This window comes from Callospermophilus lateralis, chromosome 7 (assembly GCF_048772815.1).
Source record: "Callospermophilus lateralis isolate mCalLat2 chromosome 7, mCalLat2.hap1, whole genome shotgun sequence".
In the NCBI taxonomy this organism is placed as follows: domain Eukaryota; kingdom Metazoa; phylum Chordata; class Mammalia; order Rodentia; family Sciuridae; genus Callospermophilus; species Callospermophilus lateralis.
The window spans coordinates 70736336-70760417 of record NC_135311.1 but is presented as its reverse complement, the minus strand read 5'-3'; the positions used below and the strand labels follow the sequence as shown (position 1 = coordinate 70760417).

At 37.5% G+C, this 24082-nt stretch overlaps 1 protein-coding gene across 2 annotated transcripts; it reads left to right on the top strand.

Moving 5' to 3' along the window:
• Window positions 1-2903: 2903 nt before the first annotated feature.
• LOC143405216 (guanylate-binding protein 6-like) lies at window positions 2904-23752 on the top strand. 2 transcript variants are annotated; one of them, XM_076863609.1, is made up of 12 exons: window positions 2904-3016; window positions 3097-3186; window positions 7450-7663; window positions 8458-8585; window positions 13431-13540; window positions 13730-13926; window positions 15881-16126; window positions 17035-17315; window positions 18093-18305; window positions 19555-19657; window positions 19990-20183; window positions 21522-23752. In XM_076863609.1, exons 3-12 carry the CDS (start codon window positions 7474-7476, stop codon window positions 21744-21746), a joined length of 1887 nt encoding a protein of 628 aa, XP_076719724.1. In that variant the 5' UTR covers window positions 2904-3016; window positions 3097-3186; window positions 7450-7473; the 3' UTR covers window positions 21747-23752. The 2 variants fall into 2 exon arrangements, with proteins under 2 accessions (XP_076719724.1, XP_076719725.1); XM_076863610.1 differs by having other exon boundaries at window positions 2913-2974.
• Window positions 23753-24082: the final 330 nt, after the last annotated feature.

Below are 24082 nucleotides of genomic sequence, written 5' to 3'. Positions count from 1 at the left end.
CTGTTTTTATGATCTAAGACAGGCTTTTGTACATTTGCCCTTGAACTTTTCTGCTTATATATAAGTTGAGTAAGATCTTAGTGGGTTTCCCATCTTTTTGACTTCTGGAGACACCATTAATTAGCCAAGATCATAGATCTATGTGAGTCAGAATGTTCAATTCATTTCTTCTCCTTTGCTGCCCATTATGGTAAGTGCAGCCACCCTGTCTTTGGCAATTGAGTGCTGCCACTTGGCCTCTTTCTCTCTGGGATCTAGTTATTCCCATTGCATTTAAGTCTCCCAGTTGATTGACTGCAGCTCCCATAATGAAGTCTGGCATACAGAAAAGAGCAATGACACAGAATTCTTCAAGAATGCTGGTACTCCCCTCACAAACTTGTCTTTTATAGTTTTGGTGAAAGGTACATCTTTTGGACCCTCCCACTCTGGAGGAGAAGGTCCTACATGGCAGATCCATTCCAGCATTCCAATCTCTCCGAGCCTCTGAATCCCTTCATCAACAGTAAACAGGGGTGTCAGGCATTTCTAGCTTACTCTGTAGGCTGTATTTTGACCCATACTTCAGCCAACCATCCAAACAAACTATTAGTACTTTTTGTAACACTGCAAACTGCTACATTAAATTTATAATCTTTGTTTAATGGACCCATATTCATCAATTCAGGCTGATCTAGTTTTATGTTCCTTCCTCAATTATTCCACACCCTTAAAATCCATTTCCACACGTTTCCCAGATCTTTGTATGAATTAGAAAATTCAAGAAGTTCCTTTGGAGTGTAGTGCACCTCTTCATTGGTCACTGTGTACATCACTTCTAGGGGCCTGCCTAAATTTGGAAATTTATCCTTATAATTCTGTTTGCCTAGAACCACCTCTGGCATTAAAATCTATATAAGTTAGGATTCTTTAGAGAAACAGGACCAATAGGAGATTGTATGTATATATATTATATATGTATATGTATATATATATATTATATATATATATTATATATATATATATTTGATAATTAATAGAATAGTCAAATTAGGCCACCATATTTCTTCTGTCCTCAGTTTAAGTTATTTTCTATTCTTAATATCTGGTCACTCCACATCTTATGTTTATTCTCAAACTCATTGTATCGTGGTAGATATTTCTAATATTCCACTGTGTCCCACCTCATATATCTTTCTCCTTTTCTTTCTCTGGCTTTTTTCTCCAGTGTGTGAAAACCTGCCCATTTGTCCTAGCACAAACTATAAGTTCAGGGGGATAAAAGACCTCTGGGGCAATTTTAAACCAACGGGAACTGTGTGATGTTGGATAAATAGATACTCCACATTGTCCTTCAGAGACACTTTGCATTTCTCTGTCTAATCTCCTTTTTCCCCTTCTCCATTCCTCTATCTTCTGTCATTACATACCAAATAAACAACATGCATTCAAGTTTCTTTTTCTTCAAGGGAGAACACAAATAAAAACACATTTTCTCCATAGGAGCTTAAGACTTTATACCTCATCCATCATTGAACCTTTAAAGAATCTACATAATAGCCAATGTGTACATTAGAAAATGTGTAAAGGCATTGGTATCATTGTGTGCAGATGATATATTTCCGTACATGAATTTCTACTTCATTATAATTTATATTTTAGTATAAAGTTCTATATTAATAATAACATATCATAAATTCCATGTTGATTGATATCAGCTAATCATTTTTCATAGCAAAATCCATCATTCAACATCACTGAGTAAGTTATGATTTTGAGTCACCACAGGGTGGCAGTGCCTGCAAACTTTTCTCTCGGGTGTAGCACGTGATAACATGCCTGGCCACTGTGTTATTCCTTAATCTGTCGTTAAGGCTGTGTCTAGAAAATGAAGGCAGATTCACCCCTACAAAGTCTGTCTTTCTGACCTTCATTTTTGCTTTTTGCCCATCCTACTAGGCTGCCTGGAGTCACCATGCCATGCACCCTAATGTTAAGCTTCCTTGCTCATAGGAGTCTGGCAAATGTGGACAGTTGCCCTCCAACCAAACCAGACGCTTCTGCAGTATAACTGACTATACTCCTTCAGCACCGGTTCATCTTTGGCTTATTTCAGAGCTGTGGGCTGTGCTATGTTGTTGTTGGGAGTTGAACAATTAGTTGTGCAGACCTGTGAATGCATGGCTCAGGCAGCCAGGCAAGAGCTCACACAGATGAAAATCAAGAGCTACTAGGAAAAGTTATATAAATCAAAACTACTTCAAACATTTTTCTCTTAGTGGAAATCCCTGTTTTGCTACTGAAGAGTTTTTAATGAAGGAGAGATGGAAGGAGAGGTGGAAAGAGAATACCTCTGCCCTCACACAGCCCAGCCTTCTCATGCATGTCCCTCCCCTCTTCCCCCACATTTCACCCTTTATCTTCCTACCATGGGAAGAGATAACTGATTAGTCTCTTTGCTGCACAAACATGCACAAATTCTAAAATGCTTTAGAAACCCTGCCAATTGGCTATATGTCTGTAGAAAGGGAACCCCTGTGTTAGGAAGGGCTATGTATTGGGGAAGCATTGAGAATACTGAAAAAAAAAATGTCAATAATGAATATCTCTGGATAATAAAATAAAGGATTACTCATTTTTATCTTCATTCTCTATTTTATTATAAAATGATAATGTATACTATGTTCAAAAACATTAAAAACTCTTCAGTAGCAAAACAGGGATTTCCACTAAGAGCAAAATGCTTGAAGTAGTTTTGATTTATGTAACTTTGCTTAAATTTGCAACACAGATTTTCTCTCTCTCTCTCTTTTTTTTTTTTTAATGAAACATAAGCCAATTGGAGCAATGTATCTAAAAGGGAGCCTGTGGAAGCCTTCCAAGGGGAGGGAGAAAAAAGAAACTTGGCAGGACTGTATTGGCGGAGATGTCACCATGGAGTGTCTGGCTTTTCTGTCCTTTTATTTCTACACCAAACATCTGTACCTGAGTTATGGTCTGATTTTTCAGACATGTCTTTATTAGGTTTAGCAATGCTGTGAGTTACTTTTAATTTCAGTTTGTCTGCAGTATTCTATTCGTGGAAAGGGCTAACTTAGTTTTGGTTTTACTTTTCAGCTTATATAAAGGAGAGACAGAAGTGGAAGAAGGCAGATGACTGGAAAGGAGAGTTAGAGGCAGCTGAGGAGCTGTAGTTCAGTGGGGCAGGTATGTTGTTCCTCCTCCTCTCCTCCTCCTTCTCCTCCTGCTCCTCCTCTTCCTCCTCCTCCTTCTTCCTCTTCTTCTTCTTCCATGCGGCTTAGTCTTACTTTTGCCTTGATTTGGAGGCCGGCCAGGAAGGGAGGGTAGCCCATTGTTGAGCCTGCAAGGGTCTTTCCCTGGCTTTAGTTCTGGGGAAGCTCAGCTTCTCCCTTTGACCAATGACAGCTTCCAAGTAACAGCCAGACACACAGAAGCCCTTGCTCCCTGAATTCCCTGCATCTTCAACTCAAGGCAGAAGCTAGGGGAGTGGAAAGAGCCCTGGATGGGAGCCCATCTGCCATCTGCTGACCTCTTTCAGTTCCCTTCACAGATCTGGAATATGCAGAAGGAGAGGTTCCCTGCCTAGGAACTTAAGGCAACTATAATCCAGAGACTTCTCTTTTTATCTTTCTCGTAGTCACATGTAAGATATCTTTAGAGTGAGAACTATTCCCATGTAGAAACAAATTTAGTTACTGTAGTGCTGATCTTTGTTGTTCAAAGTAACTGTATAGGCAAGATGCTGTGTGTGTGTGTGTGTGTGTGTGTGTGTGTGTGTGTGTGAGTGTGATGTTTGTTTCTCACAGGGACATCAGAGTCACCTGTAGCACTTGTTAAGAATGTAGATGCTTAAGAATCTACATTTTAATAATCCCTTAGGGTGATTCTTATGTACACTGAAGTTTGAAACCATTCCTCAACAGGACCAAAAGAATAATCATTAATTTGAATTTAAAATGCTCAGCAGTTCATTCATAGCTAACCAGAGATATTTCTAAAGTTGTCTGCAGTAACAGCCATATCTTGCTAGACCTCTGACTGCAGAGAGGGGGCCCTCCCAATTCGAAGAAATATAACAATTCCAGGAATCACAACATTGATGCTGGGGGATTATATGTTCTTCATGTTGAAGAACCAGATGAGAGGAACAGCATGTTTGAACTTGATTAATGTTCTGTTCCTGTGAAAAATTTATTTGCAGCTTTAGTTTCTTAGTAATTAACAGTGTGCGGATTTTGTTGAGACATATGATCTAATGGACCGATTTGCTTAGTATGGTTATTATAACTTAATTTCCATTAATGCAAGAAACTGTTACTGAATTCTGCATTGGGCTGCATGCTATTCTAAGACATAAACTTCTGTTGTTTCATTTAGTTGTCGGAACACCCTTCAGGTTGGACCTATAGTTTTACTCATATTAACTCGGTAATTACCCAACTTAGGCTTTGCTTGAGGAAACTCCTGGTTTAAGTGAACTCACGTGAATCTTAGAGCTATTTTTTAAAATTAGTTCATTTCAGTTATACATAATATTGAAGTTCTTTTTTAAAAAAATATATATTTTTTTTGGTTGTAGGTGGACACAATACCTTTATTTTATTTTTATGCGGTGCTGAGGATTGAACCCAATGCCTTAGGCTTGCTAGGCAAGCGCTCTACCACTGAGCCACAACCCTAGCCCTGGAGTTCTTTTTGACATAATTATACAAGCATGGAATAAACTTTGCTCCAATTCAGTTCCCATATTTCTCCTTTGCCTCTCCTTCTCCCACCCTGTTCTCCTTACCCTACTTATCTTTCTTCTATTTATTTATGGGTTTATGTCTTAGAATAGCATGTATCCCAATGCAGAATTCAGTAAATGTTTCTTGAATATTTCTTGAAATATTTTATCTCTCTCTCTCTCTCTCTCTCTCTCTCTCTAGATAAAAAAGTGAAAAACTATATATATAAAATAAAAATTATATATAATATTTAATATATAAATTATATAATATACAATAAAGATACAAAATTATTTACATATAAATAATTTATATACATAAATTTATATGCATAAATTATTTAAATATATAAAGGTAAAATTCACTGTGGTATATTCATATATATACATAGGAAAGTTTGGTCAGATTAATTTCACTGTTTCTCCCTTTTCCTATTCCTCGTCCTTCCCCCTCAATCCCTTTCCTTTACTTCATTGAACTCTCTTCAATTTTCATGGTATTCCTCTATCTCTTTTTCTTTTTTCCCCCTTATTTTCATCTAGTTTCTGCATATGAGAGAAAACATTCAGTCCTTGACTTTCTAGGGCTGATTTATATGACTTACTTATGTGATGTTTTCCAGTTCCATCCATTTACCAGCAAATGCCATAAACTCATTCTTGTTTATGATTGAGTAATATTCCATTGTGTATGTATATCACATTTTTTAATCCATCTATCTGTTGATGAATACCTATGTTGTCCCCATAGCTTGGCTATAACAAATTTTTCTGCTATAAAAATTGATGTGGTTGCATCACTGTAGTATGATGATTTTCTGAGAAACAACCATACTTTTCTATAGTGGCATACAACTTTCTGATTCTAGTACCAAAGCACACAGTTTCTAACTTATCCACATGCTGAATAACACTTTAAAAAAATTTTGAATTGTTATTTTATTTTTGATGGCAGCCATTATAATGGTTGTGTACCATATTGATTTTTTTTTTTTTTGAGGGAGAGTGTTTTGGGGATTAAACTCAGGGGAACTTGACCACTGAGCCACATCCCCAGCCCTGTTTTTTGTATTTTACTTAGAGACAGGGTCTCACTGAATTGCTTAGTGCCTCGCTTTTTGCAGAGCCTGGCTTTGAACTCACAATCCTCCTGTCTCAGCCTCCCAAGCTGCTGAGGTTACAGGCCTGAGCTACCACACCTGGCTCTATATTGTGGTTTGATTTGCATTTCCTTTATATTAAAGCAAGATTAAAATGGAGACTTGGCCTGAAAAATTTCTGAGCAAACAAAACCAACTAGATGTTAAAAATAATATTATCCTTGTGAAAGCTTCAAATCTAAACAAAATAAACTTGGATCATTTTGGGTAAATGCTTATGTAAAATGGAATAAAAACCTAACCTCAGTTACTCATAAGTAACCAATTAACATATAATTATGTGACTAATACTTGTTACATGTTAACCCATAAAAGGCAAATTTGTAACTACCAGTAATCAAACAATTATTCCTCATGCTTCTACATTTTTCTAATAAATACTTGATTCTGAGACTTTGTTATCAGAATACAAACACTAAAACAAACAATCTTCAATCTGGATATTTCCCCAAATACAAATTACATCTTATTCAAATGAAGTCTAAAATTTTATTATATCTCTAAATATTCTTTTACACTAGTTATTAGTGGAGTTGAGCCTATTTCAATGTGGTTATGGTCACTTGTGTATCTTCTTTGGAGAAATGTCTATTTCAGTCATTTGCCCACTTTTAAATTGGGTTTTCTGTTCTTGTTGATGAGATCTTCGTATAGTCTAGAGATTAATCCTTAATCAGACAAATGATTTGCAAGTATTTTTCACCCATTTTGTGTGAGTTTTCTTTTGCTCCATTGATAGCATCCTTTGTGCATAACAGTTTTCAATGAAGTATAGTTTATCTGTTTCTCATTTATTTCCTGTGCTTTGGTATCATATCCAAGAAATCATGGTTATCTGAAATCCAAGTTAGTAAAAAACAAACTAGAAAAGTAGGCCCCCCAGGCAGGTTAGCCTATTGCTAATAAGATCTGCTCTTTCCCTCTAGTTCAAAGTGTAGGGAGGATTCAGGATCAGACTACTACCTTTAGAATAAGACTGTGATGTCCTGGGGAGTGGCTAGGGAAAGGGAAAGCAAAGACATAGAATTTCCTTCTATTTTGAATGTGGCTTTGCACACTGTTTCTTTGAATGGTTTTCAGAATTCCTATAAGATTATTTTAGCTTTTTTTTTTTTTTTACATCTCCATGGAAGGAACAAGAGCTTAAAGCTTCCTAGTCTGCCATTCTGTTCAATTGTCTAGGTTTTTAATCCTGTCTCTGTGACATATTCACTCAGCATTTGTGAAGCTTATTTATCTCACTTGCAAAGTTGGCTGGATAATTTCTAACTTGCAGGTACATAAAATATTCATTACCATTTTTAGCATATTTTAGACCCTCAGTAACACTACATGGATTTTATTATTACTATTGTAGAAAAATTTCAGAGAAGATAACACCTTATGTTTCATCAAAAACATTAGAGATTTTGGGGAATGATGAAGGAAACCTTCTGAAGTCTGCTCTTGTTCAGTTATGTGTAGTCCCATACAAAGGACAGATGGCTCATTAGTCCCAAGTTGATGGGTGGTTGGATAACTCTGAGATAGAGAATGACTTTGTAATCTTATTTCTACTTGGAGGCTGTTCCAGGTTAGCAGGTTGCTATGGCATCTGGACCGAAAATGTCAGGCCCCATTTGTCTGGTGGAAAATAACAATGAGCAGCTGATGGTGAACCAGCAGGCTCTAAGAATTCTTGAGAAGATTTCTCAGCCAGTCATAGTGGTGGCCATTGTTGGACTGTACCGTACAGGAAAATCCTACCTGATGAACTGTCTGGCAGGACAGAACTGTGGTGAGTGATGTCCTGGGCAGGGCCAGTTGCTTGTCTCCAACTGAATCTCAGCTTCTTAGTGATGATTCTCACTCAAATGAAGGGAGGACCCAACTTTTCTCAGTAAAGGAATTTTCTCATTCTAATTCTCATGGCCAAATTACTACTTTACTGTAATCTTTCCCCATATTCTTTTCTTTATTCTGATTAAGGAAAGTCTCTCCTACTGGTGTTCACAGTTGTATCTTTTCTAACATCCACATCTTTTCTAACACTTCCATAAATGTTTCTTCTGTCTTATATAAAATATTTTTTTCCCCTCTATGTAATATTTCATCAACATTGTAAAGATCTTTGAATATTTGTCATCTTAAAAATCCTCCCTGGATTTCACTTCCTATTGCAACTACTCTTTTTCTTTTTTGCTTGTTCTTTCACTTATTTTTCAATGCAAAAAAATAGTATTCCAACTTCCTTTTTTTCATTTTTTTTGTTCTTACGTCTATCTTTAATCTGCAGATCTCTGAACCTCACCATTTCTTTAAAATGCTTCTTACTAGTGACCTCCATTTTGTCTAGTTCATGAATGCCTCTTTGTCTTCATCTAGAACCCTCAAGTGGCATCATTCTCAGATTAATGACTGATCCTCTGCTCCTTAAAATAGGTGACTTGCAAAATAAGGCATTCTTAGGAAGTAGAGATTCCACCATCTTGGCTGTTGGGGTACACACAATCCAAGATCTCAGGCTCTGTGGGTTCTAGGCTGCTTAGGAGTTCTGCTCTCAGCGTATGTTATTCTCCCCTTCCCTTGCAGGCTTTCCTTTGGGCTCCACAGTGCAATCGGAAACCAAGGGCATCTGGATGTGGTGTGTGCCCCACCCCATCAAGCAAAATCACACCCTGGTTCTTCTGGACACTGAGGGCCTGGGCGATGTGGAAAAGGTGAGGGAGGGAGTCTCAGATCCTTTGTATGCTGAATTTTCTCCTTATTGCTTTATGACCCTTTACAATTTAACTGCTTTGATCTACCACCTAGAAATAGACCTATAGTGAATAAGGCAAACTGGTAGTCTAATCTTACCTTCAGCTCAGATAAGATAGAGGTATGGTGAATAGAATGTTTTATTTCTTGATGGTTAGCAATACCACTCCTTATCATTGAGGAGTTCTGCTTCCTCAAATGTGGAAGTTTGAACATTATAGAAGCAGCCGAGGCAAGTATGGGAAGCAATTTTATTTTAAAAAATAGTAACACAGACTTCTCCTAGGAGAAGGGGGCCATGGCTGGTATCCTGGTATCCCAAGAAGTGACAGCATCTTGCCCCTTTTATACATTTTAGGTTTTCTTTGTTCTCATGACCTCTTCCCCCTTATCTCTCTCCTTCTTGCCCAAGAGATCTAGGTGGAATGGTAAAAAAGATGAGAAGCAGGTAGGTTGGACTGGCCAAGGTGGAGTGATCTGGGCAGGAAGGGAATGGGCAACCTGGGAGGCATTAATTAGCAGTTTCCTGCCTGCTCACTGGAAGCTTCCTTAACAACCTTTTGGTAGAGGCAGTACAGGCAGGTGATCTTGGTGCCCAAAGGGCTCTGGAGGCATTAACATTCCAATCTCCAGGGACAGTCTTTAACTTCCTGGACCCAAATTGGCCTCCATTTTCTTAATCTGACCACATCACTATCTACACTAACTGCCTATCTTTAATTTTGCTTCAGAAGGGTGAATGCTTTGATTCAATATAATAAAAAAAATATTGAGTAGCTAAGTTCTAGCCTTCTGGGCTCAGTAGATTGGCATTACTGACCAAGTAAAGGCTCTGTCCTCCAAAAATTACCTGCTGCCCCATGAGGAGACCACACCTATGCTTCAAGTTAAATAGAAGGCCTGGGAAAGAAGCAGGTTGGAGAGAGGAAGGTCCCATGCTGCAGTGTAGTGCCTGACCCCTGTCAGTTCCAAGGGGAAATCTGTCGCTGGGTTGGCCCTTTGGAGGGATCCTGTATTGAGACAAGGAAATTGGACCTTGATCCCTGGTGCTGATCAGTCCTTGGAAGTCTGGAAGCCTTTCTCATTGAGTGCTGACCTCTGAGTGCTGTCATCCATTAGCACTTCTAATAGCTTGAAAAATGATCCACACAGCACATCCCAACTTGATCAAATAGTTAAGTGTAAGGGGAGTTTGATAGGAGGGTGAAGAGGTATCAGCCTCATCCCTGTGGATGAGGAAAGCCTCCTGATCCACCTTTCAAACTACAAACATTCTGAAGTCTTTGAGAAATCTGTGACTGCTGGTTCTATCAAATCGTATTTTTGACTTATAATACACATTTTAAGATGGATTTTTGATATTGTAGCTTTCTAACAATAGGTAAAGCGAGTGACCTGTTCTTTTTTTTGACACAATACATTTATTTTATTTATCTATTTTTATGTAGTGCTGAGGATCAGACCCAGTGCCTCACATGTGTTAAGCAAGCACTCTACCACTGAGCTACAGTTCCAGCCTCTGATCTGGCTTTTTATGCTTTATTTTGAGACTTATTTGAGAAAAGCGTCTAAATTTATATACTCCCCTTTTTTGCATAAGGATTTAGATATTCTGTGATTACTTTTTGTCAGCTTCTTTGAAATATAATTAACAAATAAAATTGTATGCATTTAAGGTGCACAAGTTGACGTTTTGATTTACTTTGTGAAATGATCGGTACAAACAAATTAATACATGTATTAATTTTTAGTTTTCTTTTTGCTTTTATAGTGAGAACACTTAAGAGAACTTCTTAGCAAAATTCAAGTATACAATACAGTATTAACTAGAGTCACCATGCTATACCTTAGACCTCTAGAAATTATTTATTTTACATAACTGAAACTCTGTACTTTTTGACCAGTATCTCCCTGTTTCTTCCACCCTCCAGATTCCAGAACACACCATCCCATTCTCTGCTGCTATGGATTTGACTATTGGACCATATTACATTCCATACCTGAATGAGATGAGATAGTATTTTTCTTTTTGTACCTGGCATATTTCACTTAGCATAATGCCCTCAATTTTCATTCATGTTTTGCAAATGGCATGATTTCCTTCATTCTTTTAGGTTTGAGTACTCATACTCCACACTTTCCTTACCCATTTATTCCTTGATAAACGTCTGTACCTTGGCCATTGTGAAATAATGCTGCAATAAATATGGAAGGGCAGGTATCTCTCTGAGATACTGCGATTACTTCCTTTGGCTCTTGAGAAGTGATATTGCTGGATTATATGGTACTTCTATTTTTTTGAGGAATTTCCAGAATGTTTTCCATAATGGCTATACCAATTTACATTGCAATCAACAGCATACAAGTGTTCTTTTTTCTATACCCTCATCAACACATGTCATCTTTTGTCTTTTTGTTCATAGCCATCCTAATTGTTGTGATAGCTCATTGTAATTTTGACTTTCATTTCCCTGATAACTAGTGAGGTTGAATATCTTTTCATGTACCCATTGGCAATTTGTATATTAACTTTTGAGAAATGTATTTTCAAGTCAATTTCTTATATTTATTGAGTTGCTTGATTTACTGTTGAGTTATATGAATTTCTTATATACTTTGAATATTAACCCCTTATCAGATATGGTTTGCTAATATTTTTATCCCATTTTGTAGTTTCCTTTTTACATGGCTGATTGTTTTTCTTGCTTGCAAGAAGGTTTTTAGTTGGATGCTCTCCTACTTGTCTAATTTTGCTTTTGTTGTCTGCACTTTTGGTGTCATTTCCACAAAAACCAAGGCTAGACCAATGTTAAAAAGCTTTTGCCTGTTTTCTTCTTGAAATTTCAGGACACATGGTCATTTTTTTCCTACTATCTAACTGAAATTTTGTGTTCTTTGACCAACATTTCTCTATGACCCTTTCCCTCCTTTTGAATCACCCTTTCAACAACCATTCCACTCTCTACTTGTATGGATGCAACTTCTCTAAGTTCCACATACAAGTGAGGTCAGGTGGTCTTTGCCTTTTTGTGTCTCTCTTCATTTCAATTTCGCTTAAAGTCCTGCAGGTTCATATATGTTGTTGCAAATGACAAGATTTCCTCACTTTTATGGATGTGTGGTATTCTGGTGTGTGCATTTCCCACATTTTCTGCATCCATGTATCCATTGATGAACACTTGGTTTGATTCCATGCCTCCACTTCATTTCCTTTGGATAACACACAGTAGTACATCCACTTTCAGTGCTTACACGCAAGTCTCAAATCTAATTTGACTTCAGTTTTAAACACTCTTCTGGCTATGGATATCCAGTTCTTCTGACATCATTTGTTAACAAGGCCATTCTGTCCCTATTGTGTGTTCTTGGCACTGTTGTCCAAGCTGAGTTGACTATTAAAGCATGGATTTATTTCTGGGTGCTATTCAGTTCCATGGGTCTAGATGCCTGCTTTTACAACATTATCATACTGCTTTGATCACTGTAGCTTTGTAATATTTTAAATTAGGAAGTGTGATACCTTGACCTTTGTTCTTGCTCAAGATTGGTTTGGTTATTCAGTATCCTTTGTGGTCCTGTATAGATTTTAGAATTTCTCTTTTTGTTTACTTAAGAATGTCATTGTCATAGACAGTTGAAAGCCATTTATCAAACAATGGTATGTGCTTATCTAAATGGGTTTTTGTTTGCTACAAGTCCTAGTTCTAAGAACACTGATTACTTTTTAATATTAGGGTTTTGGGGAAATAAGGAAATGAATAGGTTAATCTCCCCACCCTTACATTGCTATATAGAATATTATAGGCCTGAATCTGTTATTACCTTGCTCTCTAGGAACAAGCTTTATATACTCTTTATATTAGAAGTAATTTCTAGATTTAATTTAGACAAATACTACAATTTATAGAAACAAATTAGCCTGACCTTTCATGCCCTTCATCAACCTGTGTCAGCGCTCACGATCCAGCATTGTTTCCTGCTCTTACTTGCTTCTCGGTCAAACAAAATAACTATTTTCACTGCAAAGACTCCTACAATCTCTAGTTTTGTTTTTGTGGATCTTTCTACTTGTAGGATCATCTTTATTTGTTCTGTAAACCTTCTGCCAACTCTTTAATGGTCAGCTCATGATCTCTAGGAAGGCTTCATACATGTTTTTCTCCAACTTTCATAGCTCTGTTCTTTCTTGATTGACATGTACTTCTTTTTTTTTTTTTAATTGTACTTCTTAATTTAATATAACGGCTATGGATTTCACTACTTATATAAATTACTAAGATCCAAATTTTTATAGATATTATTATCTGTGTTGTATTTATTATTGTGAATATCTTCATTGCTTTGAATTAGTCATCTCAAAGTAACTTGTCATTGTGAAATTTGTTTTTCTAAATCTAAGATCAGTGGGATCAGTAGCCATCTATGCCCAGCTATCCCTACTCTGATATTTATATGTTTTAAATGGTCTATGGTCAATAAATATATAGAGAGAATGAAGAAATGCTAACATCAATGATTGAATGAATATCGTATTGAGAACCCAATAGAGTACAAGTTTATGTAGGTATATTATCTTGTTTCATCTCATTGAGAAAAATAAAGCTATGTAAGATGAGAATCATCATATGAAGAAATTATGATTCTAAGAAACATTATAATTGTCAAAGCTGTTATTTGTTCAGGTCTTTCTTTATTGCATATGAATTCCTATTAGTAAACCCATAAATGAAAGACTGACAGAATAAAGGTCTGAATGAATTTGTAAGACATAACTCCTAAGTTCCTTGCTGTAATGTGCTTCCTAGGGTGACCCTAAGAATGACTCCTGGATCTTTGCCCTGGCCGTGCTTCTCAGCAGCACCTTTGTCTACAACAGCATGGGCACCATCAATCAGCAGGCCCTGGACCAGCTGCAGTATCCTTCCAGGAACTCAACCTCCCTGTCATTGAGTTTAGGGGAATGAATATTAAGTCATTATCTTTTGCCCTGTCAATTAGTAGTTTCTGGTGAAACAGCGAGCCCCTATGGCAAAAGAGGCCGTTTATTAGAACTCTTTAATAGGGAAACACGGAAATGATGTTTTTTTCCTCAGCCAAGACCTAGTTATGTGACAGAGCTGACAGAATTAATCAGGGCAAAGTCCTCCTCAGATCCTGATGAAATAGAAGATTGCACAGAGTTTGTGAGTTTCTTTCCAGACTTTGTCTGGACTGTCCGGGATTTCACCCTGGAGCTGAAGTTTGATGGTCAGCTCATCACAGAAGACCAGTACCTGGAGAAAGCCTTGAAGCTGATTAAAGGTACCAGAGTGTGGCTCAGGAGTGGGTGGGATCACTGAAACCTGCCCATCATTTCTGGGGTTCCATTAGTATTTGAGACTGAACTGAGGTCTGCAGCAATGGTGAGTGGAGTATAGGTTGAAGAGCTCCAGGAACTGATGTTTACTTAAGAAATGTAAGGCCTAAAGTACAATGAAATTATTCAAAACCAAATTCTTTTAAACAATTTTTACTTTAGTTTCCTGATTACAATGGAGGCTAAAACTTTCTAGTGACTAGACACTTCTGTACCCTCTTTGGCATCTGCTTTCCTCTGTTTAGAACAAATGGCCTCAAAATTGTTAGACATGAAATTATAATCCAAAGCCCATCTCATGAAAAAATATGTATTTCACACAGATAATTCTTCTAATTTTAAAATACTAGTGTATTTATTCCATTCATATGAATACCTTTGTGATCCAGGTGTGGCATCTGTAATTCTTGGCACTCCGGAGTACAGAGCAGCACAATCTCAAGTTCAAGCTTAATGAGACCTGTCTCAAAATAAAAGAAATAAAAAAGGCTGGGGATATAGCTCAATGGTAATGGCCCCTGCTTAGAGCAACAGGATCTCAAGTTTGAGGCCAATTTGGGCAACTTAGCAAGATCCTATTTTAAAATGAAAACTAAAAAGATTAGGGTATGTAACTCCCTGGAACGGCCCTGAGTTCACTTGCCAGTACTCTCAGTATTCCTAATGGTATTTCTGATATTGGTCCATTATCACTCTCATACCATTGTGTTCTAAATAGGCCTGAAGAAGCATGTATCTTTTCTATTTATTCCTTTCCAATACTTATTATGATTATAAGAACACTCATTTTACTTGTATATGATGGCTTTCTCTTAATTCCAACACATTTATTCATGGTATTATTTTAAAAATTTATATTAATTGGTGTACATATTGCTTATATGTAAATTATTTGCATGGGTGCATACCTAAAGAAATCTTGTGAGAATACCAATTCTGATTTATTCTTTTGTGCTTTCATTTTTCTCTCTATGCTTTCTCAAAACATTAATTGAAAAATTGGTAGGCAGAAAAGCAAACAGTCAAATCAAATATAGACCTCTGTCTGAAATTTTAAAAATCACATTCTGTTTACTTTTGGTCTTTGGAAGTGTTTGCTACAAATAGCTAACATTGTGTGAAAGTTATTTTTTAAAAAAACAAACTACATTGTTATATTACATCCCAATATTATGGGATATATATAGATAGTAAGGTGATTAGTAAAGTGAAGCCGATAATCAATCCATCATCTCACATAGTTAGTTGATTTGATTTAATAACAATCCCAAATATAGTAGTTTTATTAACCATAGTTCTCATGTTGGACATTAGATCCCTAAACTTCTGCTTCCTACATATCTGTTACTTTAATATTTGACCTACATTTCCCATTTCTTCCCCACCCCCTGGTAACAACTATTTCATTCTTTCTATTTATTTGGCTTTTTAAAAAATGAATTCGTTTTATCACAAAAGTAGTTTTCTTTAATGAATTATGGTATCGTTCTCAGTATTCCTAATGTTATTTCTGATATTGCTCCATTATCACTTATTTGTGTGTCTTCTTTCTGGTCCCACAGCTCAATTTTTGCAAGGGATTGAGTGGACCAGAGATTTATGTTTAACCTTTCATTCATTCAGTGAACATATAATAAATAACAACTCTATATACTGGTACCATGTTCAGGTCTGGGGATATCAGTCTAGATATTTTTTTTCTGCTAGGATCTAAATCTCTTGTCAGAGTTACATCATTGGCACAAGTTTGGTGTGCAAATAGGTATTGAATATTAATGTTAAAACAATTCTTTAACAGTATATATTAACTGCAAAGATACAACAACCCCTGTCAAAAAATCTTTAGTTCCCGGTCCTAAGACAATTTCTACTGTATTCTCTGTTTTCCCCATCCCTCAGGGAACGGCTCCAGAGTTGCAATGTTCAATCAGCCCAGGGAATGCATCAGGAATTTCTTTCCAAAACGGAAGTGTTTTGTCTTTGACCGGCCAACAAATAACAAAGAACACCTAGCCCATATTGAGAGCCTCTCAAAAGACCAACTGGATCCTAAATTCCAGGAACAAACAAATAGTTTCAGTTCTTACATCTTTACCCAGGCAAAGATCAAGACACTCAGAGAGGGAATTGTGGTTACTGGCAATCGTGAGTCTTTTCATATTTCTGTGTTGACGAATACATGTTGAATATACTATATAATGTGTTTCCATTAGTTTTGTTTGATAATTGGAGAAATACGAATAATTTTAAATCAGGTTACTTGTTAGGGTTTACAGATCTGTAAAATTGTGCCCTTTGTTATTGGTATCTGTGGCTTCCACATATCTGAAAAATCCTCCACTGATAATAAAAATCACTAACAGGGTATAAAAACAGATACTATTTTTTAGGGGAATTCTTTTTTTTTTTTTTTTTTTTAAAGAGAGAGTGGAGAGAGAGAGAGAGAGAGAGAGAGAGAGAGAGAGAGAGAATTTTAATATTTTTTTATTTTTTAGTTATCGGCAGATACAACATCTTTGTCTGTATGTGGTGCTGAGGATCGAACCCGGGCCGCACGCATGCCAGGCGACCGCACGCATGCCAGGCGAGCGCGCTACCGCTTGAGCCACATCCTTAGGGGAATTCTTATATGTTAAGTGTTGTTTTTAAGGAGAATATGATGTGTATTTTGGAAATTTATAGTAGTTCATATATAAATGGTGGCCTGTAAACACCTGAAAATCCTTTGAAAGTTTTGGCAATAAATATAATCTGATATATCTTTCCTCATTGGTCAACCAATGTAATGTGTTTTCCTTTGACTTTTAATTGAGATGCTATGTTTTCCATATACACTTAGTATATTAGAGGGAGGTGGATAGTTAACATTTTAAATACTGTTGCCTAGAGAACCATAAAACTGAGGTCAATAGTAACACCAAAGTGATGATAGTAGAAAGAGGTAGGCATGTGTGTTTTTATGTATATGAGGTTTTAGAAATATTGTCTTAGAATCTTGGATCTTATTGAGTTATAGATTCCAATTTATCCCCTAAAATTTCTGGCTTCCTCAGGCCTGGGGACTCTGGTGGTGACCTATGTAGATACCATCGCTAGTGGATCAGTGCCTTGTTTGGAGAATGCGGTGACCACTCTGGCCCAGCGTGAGAACTCAGCAGCTGTGCAGAAGGCAGCCGACCACTACAGTGAGCAGATGGCCCAGCGGGTGCAGTTCCCCACAGACACACTCCAGGAGCTGCTGGAGGTGCACGCAGCCTGTGAGAAGGAAGCCATCACAGTCTTCATGGAGCACTCCTTCAAGGACGAAAATCAGGAGTTCCAAAAGGAACTGGCGGTAATTGTCTTAGTTATTACCTTTTCTGATTGTTCCCTTGAAAATGAAGCCTACAGGTGCCTTTATGGACCTCAGGGTTCCTCTCTCTAATTCAAGGATAAAGCACTTTGGATTCTCATGAGGAATACAGTTCCCAAAGACCATATATCCCTCTTTGCCCCTTCCCCCAAACGTGGGGCACATTATCCAGAAATCTCTCAGATGACTGAAGGAAAACCAGAATAGATATCTTCCATAACAATCTGATGACTGAAGTCAAATCTGTATCAATATCCCCCTGAACGCTTCTAATGAATATTGGAAAATCCTTCTATGGGTGATAAGCCAGCCTGGAACACTTGCAAGTCACCCCCATACTGTTTCTTCTTCTGTGCACACTCTCCTTTTCCTAGGAACCAAAGTTTCTTTCACCAGACCCTCTTTCCACGTTGCTGTTCATGTTATGTTATTCCTTGTTTCATTGCATCATTGAAGATGGAATCACAGCACTCCACAGCTGGCAAGACACCACGGAGCTTCTGGAATGCAATCCCTTCATCACACAGATGAGCATTTTGAGGCCCAGGAAGTTTAAGAAATTTTCCTGTAGACTTGCAGAGGATTTTCAGGGATGTAATGAGTCAAGTTTTGTGATTTCTGATTCATCCCAAGACTTACTCCATTTGAATGCTTTTCTCATCATAAATATAGTTAGATTGACCCTTCTATAAGGTTCTTTGGAGTTTTATCTTTTTCATTCCTATCTTCCAGTAACATGTGTCTATAATTGCATTGCAGAAAATAATAGAGGAGAAGAAGAACTATTTCTTGCTGAAGAATGAGGAGACCTCTGAAAAATGCTGCCAGGCTGAACTGACTCGGCTTTCAAAGACCCTAATGGAAAGCATTTCTGCAGGAACTTTCTCTGTTCCTGGAGGCCACAAGCTCTACATGAAAGCAAGAGAAAATGTTGAACAGAACTATTTGCAAGTGCCCAGGAAAGGAGTCAAGGTGAGGAGTAAGGGGACATGGGGAGCTTAGAGAACAGTCAAAGGATCTCTTAAATCTACTCGTGATAAGAAAGCATGATATCTCCCTCCCTCCCTCTTTATCTCCCTCCCTCTTCCCCAGAGCTGGAGATGGAAACCCAGGGCTTTGTGCTATCTAGACAAGTGCTCTACCACTGAGCTACTCCCTGACCCCACTTAGTCTTCGAATGCTTCCTATTTATTATATTTACCTGAGAGTGGAAGTATTCATTTCCAAAGGTATTATGGATTTCAGAAATTCAGGAAAGACAGAAAGAACTTATGAATTTCTTCATCCACATTATTTGAAATGTGCCAAGTGCTGGTGATTCCCAAGGTTCAGTCAGAGCCTTCGCTCTCAGGGCTGATCAAGGTAAGAAAGAGTCAACTAAATGGACATATTGAGTGATATCACTTATGAGCCAGGGACAACAGGCTACATAGGTGGTGGCAGGAAACACAATAATGGCACAATTAACATTTCATATTCTATTGACTATAGACATGGTGATATGCTTTTTCCTGAGAACTTTTAATTTAGTTCCCCAAACAACTCTATGTAATACCTCTCCTCATGTGAACATTTTATACATCTGAACTGAGAGGCCCAGACAGATTTAATAACTGGTCCAAAGTTATACCCAGCCAGTGGTGGGAGAAAGCAGCAGCACAGACCAGAGGCAGCATTTCACATTGGAAAACAAACACGTGAAAGCATTAGAGATTATAATTTGTACAATTTCACATCATTTAGACTAGGAGGAGCCTAGAGCAGGTGGAGGGAAAAAGCTTTGGAAGAAGGGGAGGAAGGGGCAGTAAGAGGAGATATGGAGGGTCTCAGGTCACACTGAGGAGCTTGGTCACTTAGAAGGGAATCACTGAAATTTTAACCATGAAGCCAAAATGATATGGACATGTGTGGTTTTTGTTTGTTTTATTTTATTCTATTTTTTGCTGAGGACTGGGGATTGAATCCAGGGGTGCCTAACGATCCTAAGTCACATCCCCAGCCCTTTTTATTTATTTTTACATTTTTGAGACAGGGTCTTGTGAAGTTGCTTAGGGCCTTGCTAAGTTTCTGAGGTTGGCTTTGAACTTGCAACCCTCCTTCCTCATCCTCCCAAGTTGCTGGGATTTATAAGTGTGCACCACTGCCTCTGGCTGATATATTGTTCTTACAGAAGTGGTCTTCCAATGAAATCTAAGTTTTTTGCTTCTTCTTGGCTCCACAGGCAGGCGAGGTCTTCCAGAGGTTTCTGCAGTCACAGACAGTAACAGAGAAGTCTATCCTGCAGGCAGATAAAGCCCTCAGTGATAAGGAGAAGGCCATTGCAGGTACAGGGACAGGACTCCACTCCCAGGTGGTGGTTGGATTCCTGTAAAGCCTTCTGACAGGTCTGACAGGAAGACCTTCTCCAAACTGCGAGCTTTCCCTTCTCTGTGGAATGCATGCTCTGCTGAATGTGTGAGGAGCAAGGGGAAGTAGAGGTCAGACCTCAACCTGATGGGCAGGACCTTTCCTATCAGTGTCTGAAACGTGCACTTGATGTGAATTCTGTGATTTCCTGCCTTGCCCTGCCTTTCAGATTTGGTTTGGTCTCTGAGCTCAGGAAATTCTAGTATAGTTGCTGTTTCTTTCTTCCTTCTCTAAAACTTTCCTGTGACAGAGGAGCGGGCCAAGAAGGAGGCGGCTGAGAGGGAAGAGGAGCTTTCAAGACAGAAACTACAGGAACAACAGCAACAGATGGAGGCTCAAGAGAGGAGTTTCAAGGAAAACGTGGAGCAACTGAAAAAGAAGCTGGAGGAGGAGAGAGAAGAGCTCCTGAAAAACCAGAACACCATGTTGGAGCACCAGCTGAAGGTGGGTGATGCCCTGCTCAGTAGTTCTGATAGTCCTGGGGCCCCAGAAGGAATAGTGCAAATTACACTCAGCTCACAGAAGGAAGATAATCACCATGTGTTGCCTGTGATTTATTGCAAGCCCTGAATTCTCTTGTAAAAAGATTTTTTTAAAAAATTGTATTCTGTATTTAGACTCTGCAGAGTCATTTATAGTCCCTTAAATCTTTAGATTTTATACATGGTGTAAGCTGCTGTTTAAGGAGATTTTAAAATAATCTTATGACAGTGATATCTAGAGTGCGGGACATTCTATAGGGCAATTGTCTCAGTCTGAAACAAATCAATGGTATTAAAAAAAGAAAAGAAGGAGAAAGAGGAGGATAAGAAGGAAGAGAAGGAGAAGTCATGGCAGTAGTAGTGAGGTGAACTTTTCTAGATTAAAAGATAGTTCAGACCTAATAACCAAATGTATATAAACTTTTTTGGGACCCTGATTTGAACAAAACAACTTCCAGAATACTTGAAACAATCAAGGAAATTTGAAGCATTAGATAATGTGAAATTATTTTGATAAATATGATAAAGCCCTTGTGTTTATATAAGACAAATATTAACATTGTTTAGAGATGTATATAAGAGGTGTAGTGGTAAAATGATTGAATGTTAAGGTTTTACATTCAAGTATTTGGTAAATGAATAAAAGGAATAAACAAACAAAAAAATTTCATGAGGGCCTGACTAAGCAGACAGATTTTAACCAGCTGTAGTCAAGATGGGAACAGCAATTGGTTAGCATCACCAAGTCCCATGTTGTCTGGAGCCCTATTTCTACTCAAAGACCTTAAGGCAGATCTGCACTGACAGAAGTAGAAATCCAGGAAAGTGACAGCTTCTAAACTTGCTGCAGTTAAATCCAGATGTAAACAGCTGCACAGGGCATGAGAAGAAATCCCTCATTGTCCATTTGGAAATTATATGGTAATAGATTTCTGGATCAGATAATGTGTTCTCATCATTGCTATGTGATGGTGACCATGCCATCCCAGTGGGACTGAGAATCTGTTTATTCAGACCAATAACATTTCTTGGCAAGAATATGAATTTGTTCTCACACCTTGGTTAGCACCCAGCCAATCTGTAATGGTGGGTGAATATTAGTAAAGTGGGAAATGTTACTTCCTGGTAGTGTCTAGGTCTAGCTCAGATGATAGTCTTTGTTGCTAAATTATCCTACAGTAATTGAGAAAACATTTTAGGGAGAAAATAAGACATGTTGACAAAGTTTTTTAAACAAAGTATAACTCAAAGTATCAAAATTATAAAATATTTACACCCCTTTCAATTCTATTTATTTTAGGTTCAAAAGGATTTGCTTGAGGAAGGATTCAAGAGGAAATCTGAGGAAATGAATGCAACAATTAATCAACTGAGATATATGATTGATAATACAAAGGAGAGTAAAATTCCCTGGATTTTTCAAGCATTGGAATCATTTGGCAATGGTCTAAATGCATTATTTTCTCTTGGTAGTTCTGTTGGTAAACTTGGAAAAGGACTTTACTCACTGTTTAGAAAGAAGTAAGGAAAAATGTGGCTTGTGGTACATGCTTTGGCCTATTTTGGTGCTCAAGTTTTTCATTTTAATTCTGCAAAGTTTTAAACCTAAAAAGTGCTTGCTAGAAGATATCAGTGCATGACCTGCCTTAGATGGAACAAATGCTTGGAAACATTTTCAGATAATGCTAGTTTTAGTAAACTCACATTTGCAATAGTTTACATACATAAGAGGTTCTTAAATGCATTGATTTTAATCAGAAAAGTTCGGAAACTATGTAAATGTCACCTACATAAAATTGGTACTATAAATTTTCATATGTGTCAATACTGGAATAGCCAGGAAACAAAATGCCATGGAACTCTAGGTACCCTAATACAAAGGATCTTGAAGATAAATTTTTATGTAAAAACAAAGTCCAAAATAGTATATATGATTGACCACTATTAAAAGTGAAATTATCATCTGCAAATATACATTGTACAAATAAAATGTCTTTTGAAGTTTTAATGAGAAACTAATATCATTGGCTCCTTTTGGGAAGAAATGATTGGAATCAGAGGTTCAAGGGACACATACCATTCATTACCTACTCCATCTTTGGAAGATCATAAATAAAGCTTGTATCTCATTCATTTTGAAAAAAATTATAAATTTTAGTGATAGTGATAATAATGAAAGTAGATTTGACCATTATATGATGAAACATCTCATTATTTCTGCAAATAACATCAGCCAGCTCAATTTTTATTCCATCCAAGCCATCATCCTATAGGATGGTGCTGCCCGTGCTTAGGGAGGGTCTTCACTTCAGTTTGATATCCCACATGCCAAACATTCCTAGACATACCCTTATTGACACACCCTGAAGCCTTTTAATCTTTGAGGTCTCTTAATCCAATCAAGTTGACAATTCAAATTAAGCATTACAAATATTAAGTAAATAATTGGACTAAGAATAAAATCTAAAACTCTAGTACATATATGAACAAATCTGAGCAAAATTCTTAAAAAAGTTGATAATGTAATAAAATTATCTATCTTACAGACATCATTTCTTCTGAATCATAGAAATCTATATGAAAAGCTAACAAAATGATGACAATGGTGATGATTATAGCCAGAAATTCGACACTGACTTAAAGCTCACCTTTATGAGTTTGTGTTCTGATTTGTTTTACACATTCATAATGCAGAGAAAAAAAACTCATATGAGATCCTGAGTGAGGTCAATACAAGTACTTTTAATCATAATTGCATCTGGTCAGTGAGTAAACAGGTAACTGCATTGACCCTAGCCATGTGCTCCTGGCACTAGGGAAGCCTTGGGAAGGTGCTAAGGGAAAGTGGCTACATTTTTGGTGTTCTTGTATGTCTCAGTTCAGAAATAAGACATCAAATGAATTATACCAATAGCAAGAATTTGAAAAAAAAAAAAGAATTTGAATTGCTCATAGGCATTGTAAAGGATTAGCACAGTGTGCCAGGAGTCAGTGTAGAAACAAAGTGTAGAACCAGTTGAGGCTAATCAGTTGGTGATCTTTCCATCAGGAAATGAGTTAAGATGAATTTTTACTGAGCACAAAATTAGGATGGAAATGAGGGATGTGAATTCCAGACAGAAAAGGGTTTGTGCACAAATTCCTCAGTGGGGAAGAACTTGATGTGTTTGGCCCTGCAGGAAGGGCCAGATGGTGAAGCTGAGACAACGGGAGATGAGAAGAGGAGAAGGCAGGAGCCCAGCTGGGTAGGGTTTTGCAAGCCTTGACAGGGAGACTGGACTTGATTCTTGCTGTAATGGGAGACTTAAAAATTCATTCTCAAAGAATGGTGACATGACTTAATTTGTGTTTTGACAACTCCCCATGACTGTAGCAGGTAGAATGAATTGGAGATGGTAAAAAGTGATAGTTCCTGGCCAGGCCATCAGTGCTTATAAAAATTCCACCAATTTAGCTTATAAAATGACCTGCCTATTTGTAGAAACACTTGAAAGAGTAAATGTTGTATGCTTGTTCTTGAACAACAATAAAGTGCTGGAACTCTTAAACATGTTTTCCCCTTTTCTCCCTCCAAATTGCCCACAGTATTGTTGCACAGAACTGTTCCCTGTGAGGACAAAAGGCAGGGTTTTACCCCTCCTCACTCCACCAAAACCTCAGGAGGCAGGGTGGCAGGAAAATAATTTTTATTCAAGCCCCGTTTTGATGGAAGACAGAGGAAACCTTTACATTTCAAATTATCATCTTCAGAAAACTCAAGGGAAAGGGAAGCTTTTATAAGAGAAGTATTGGCAAAGTGGGACAAGGCAGTAATAGATTGTAATAGTAACAGAATGTAGATTTAGCTAGGCAGTGTTATGG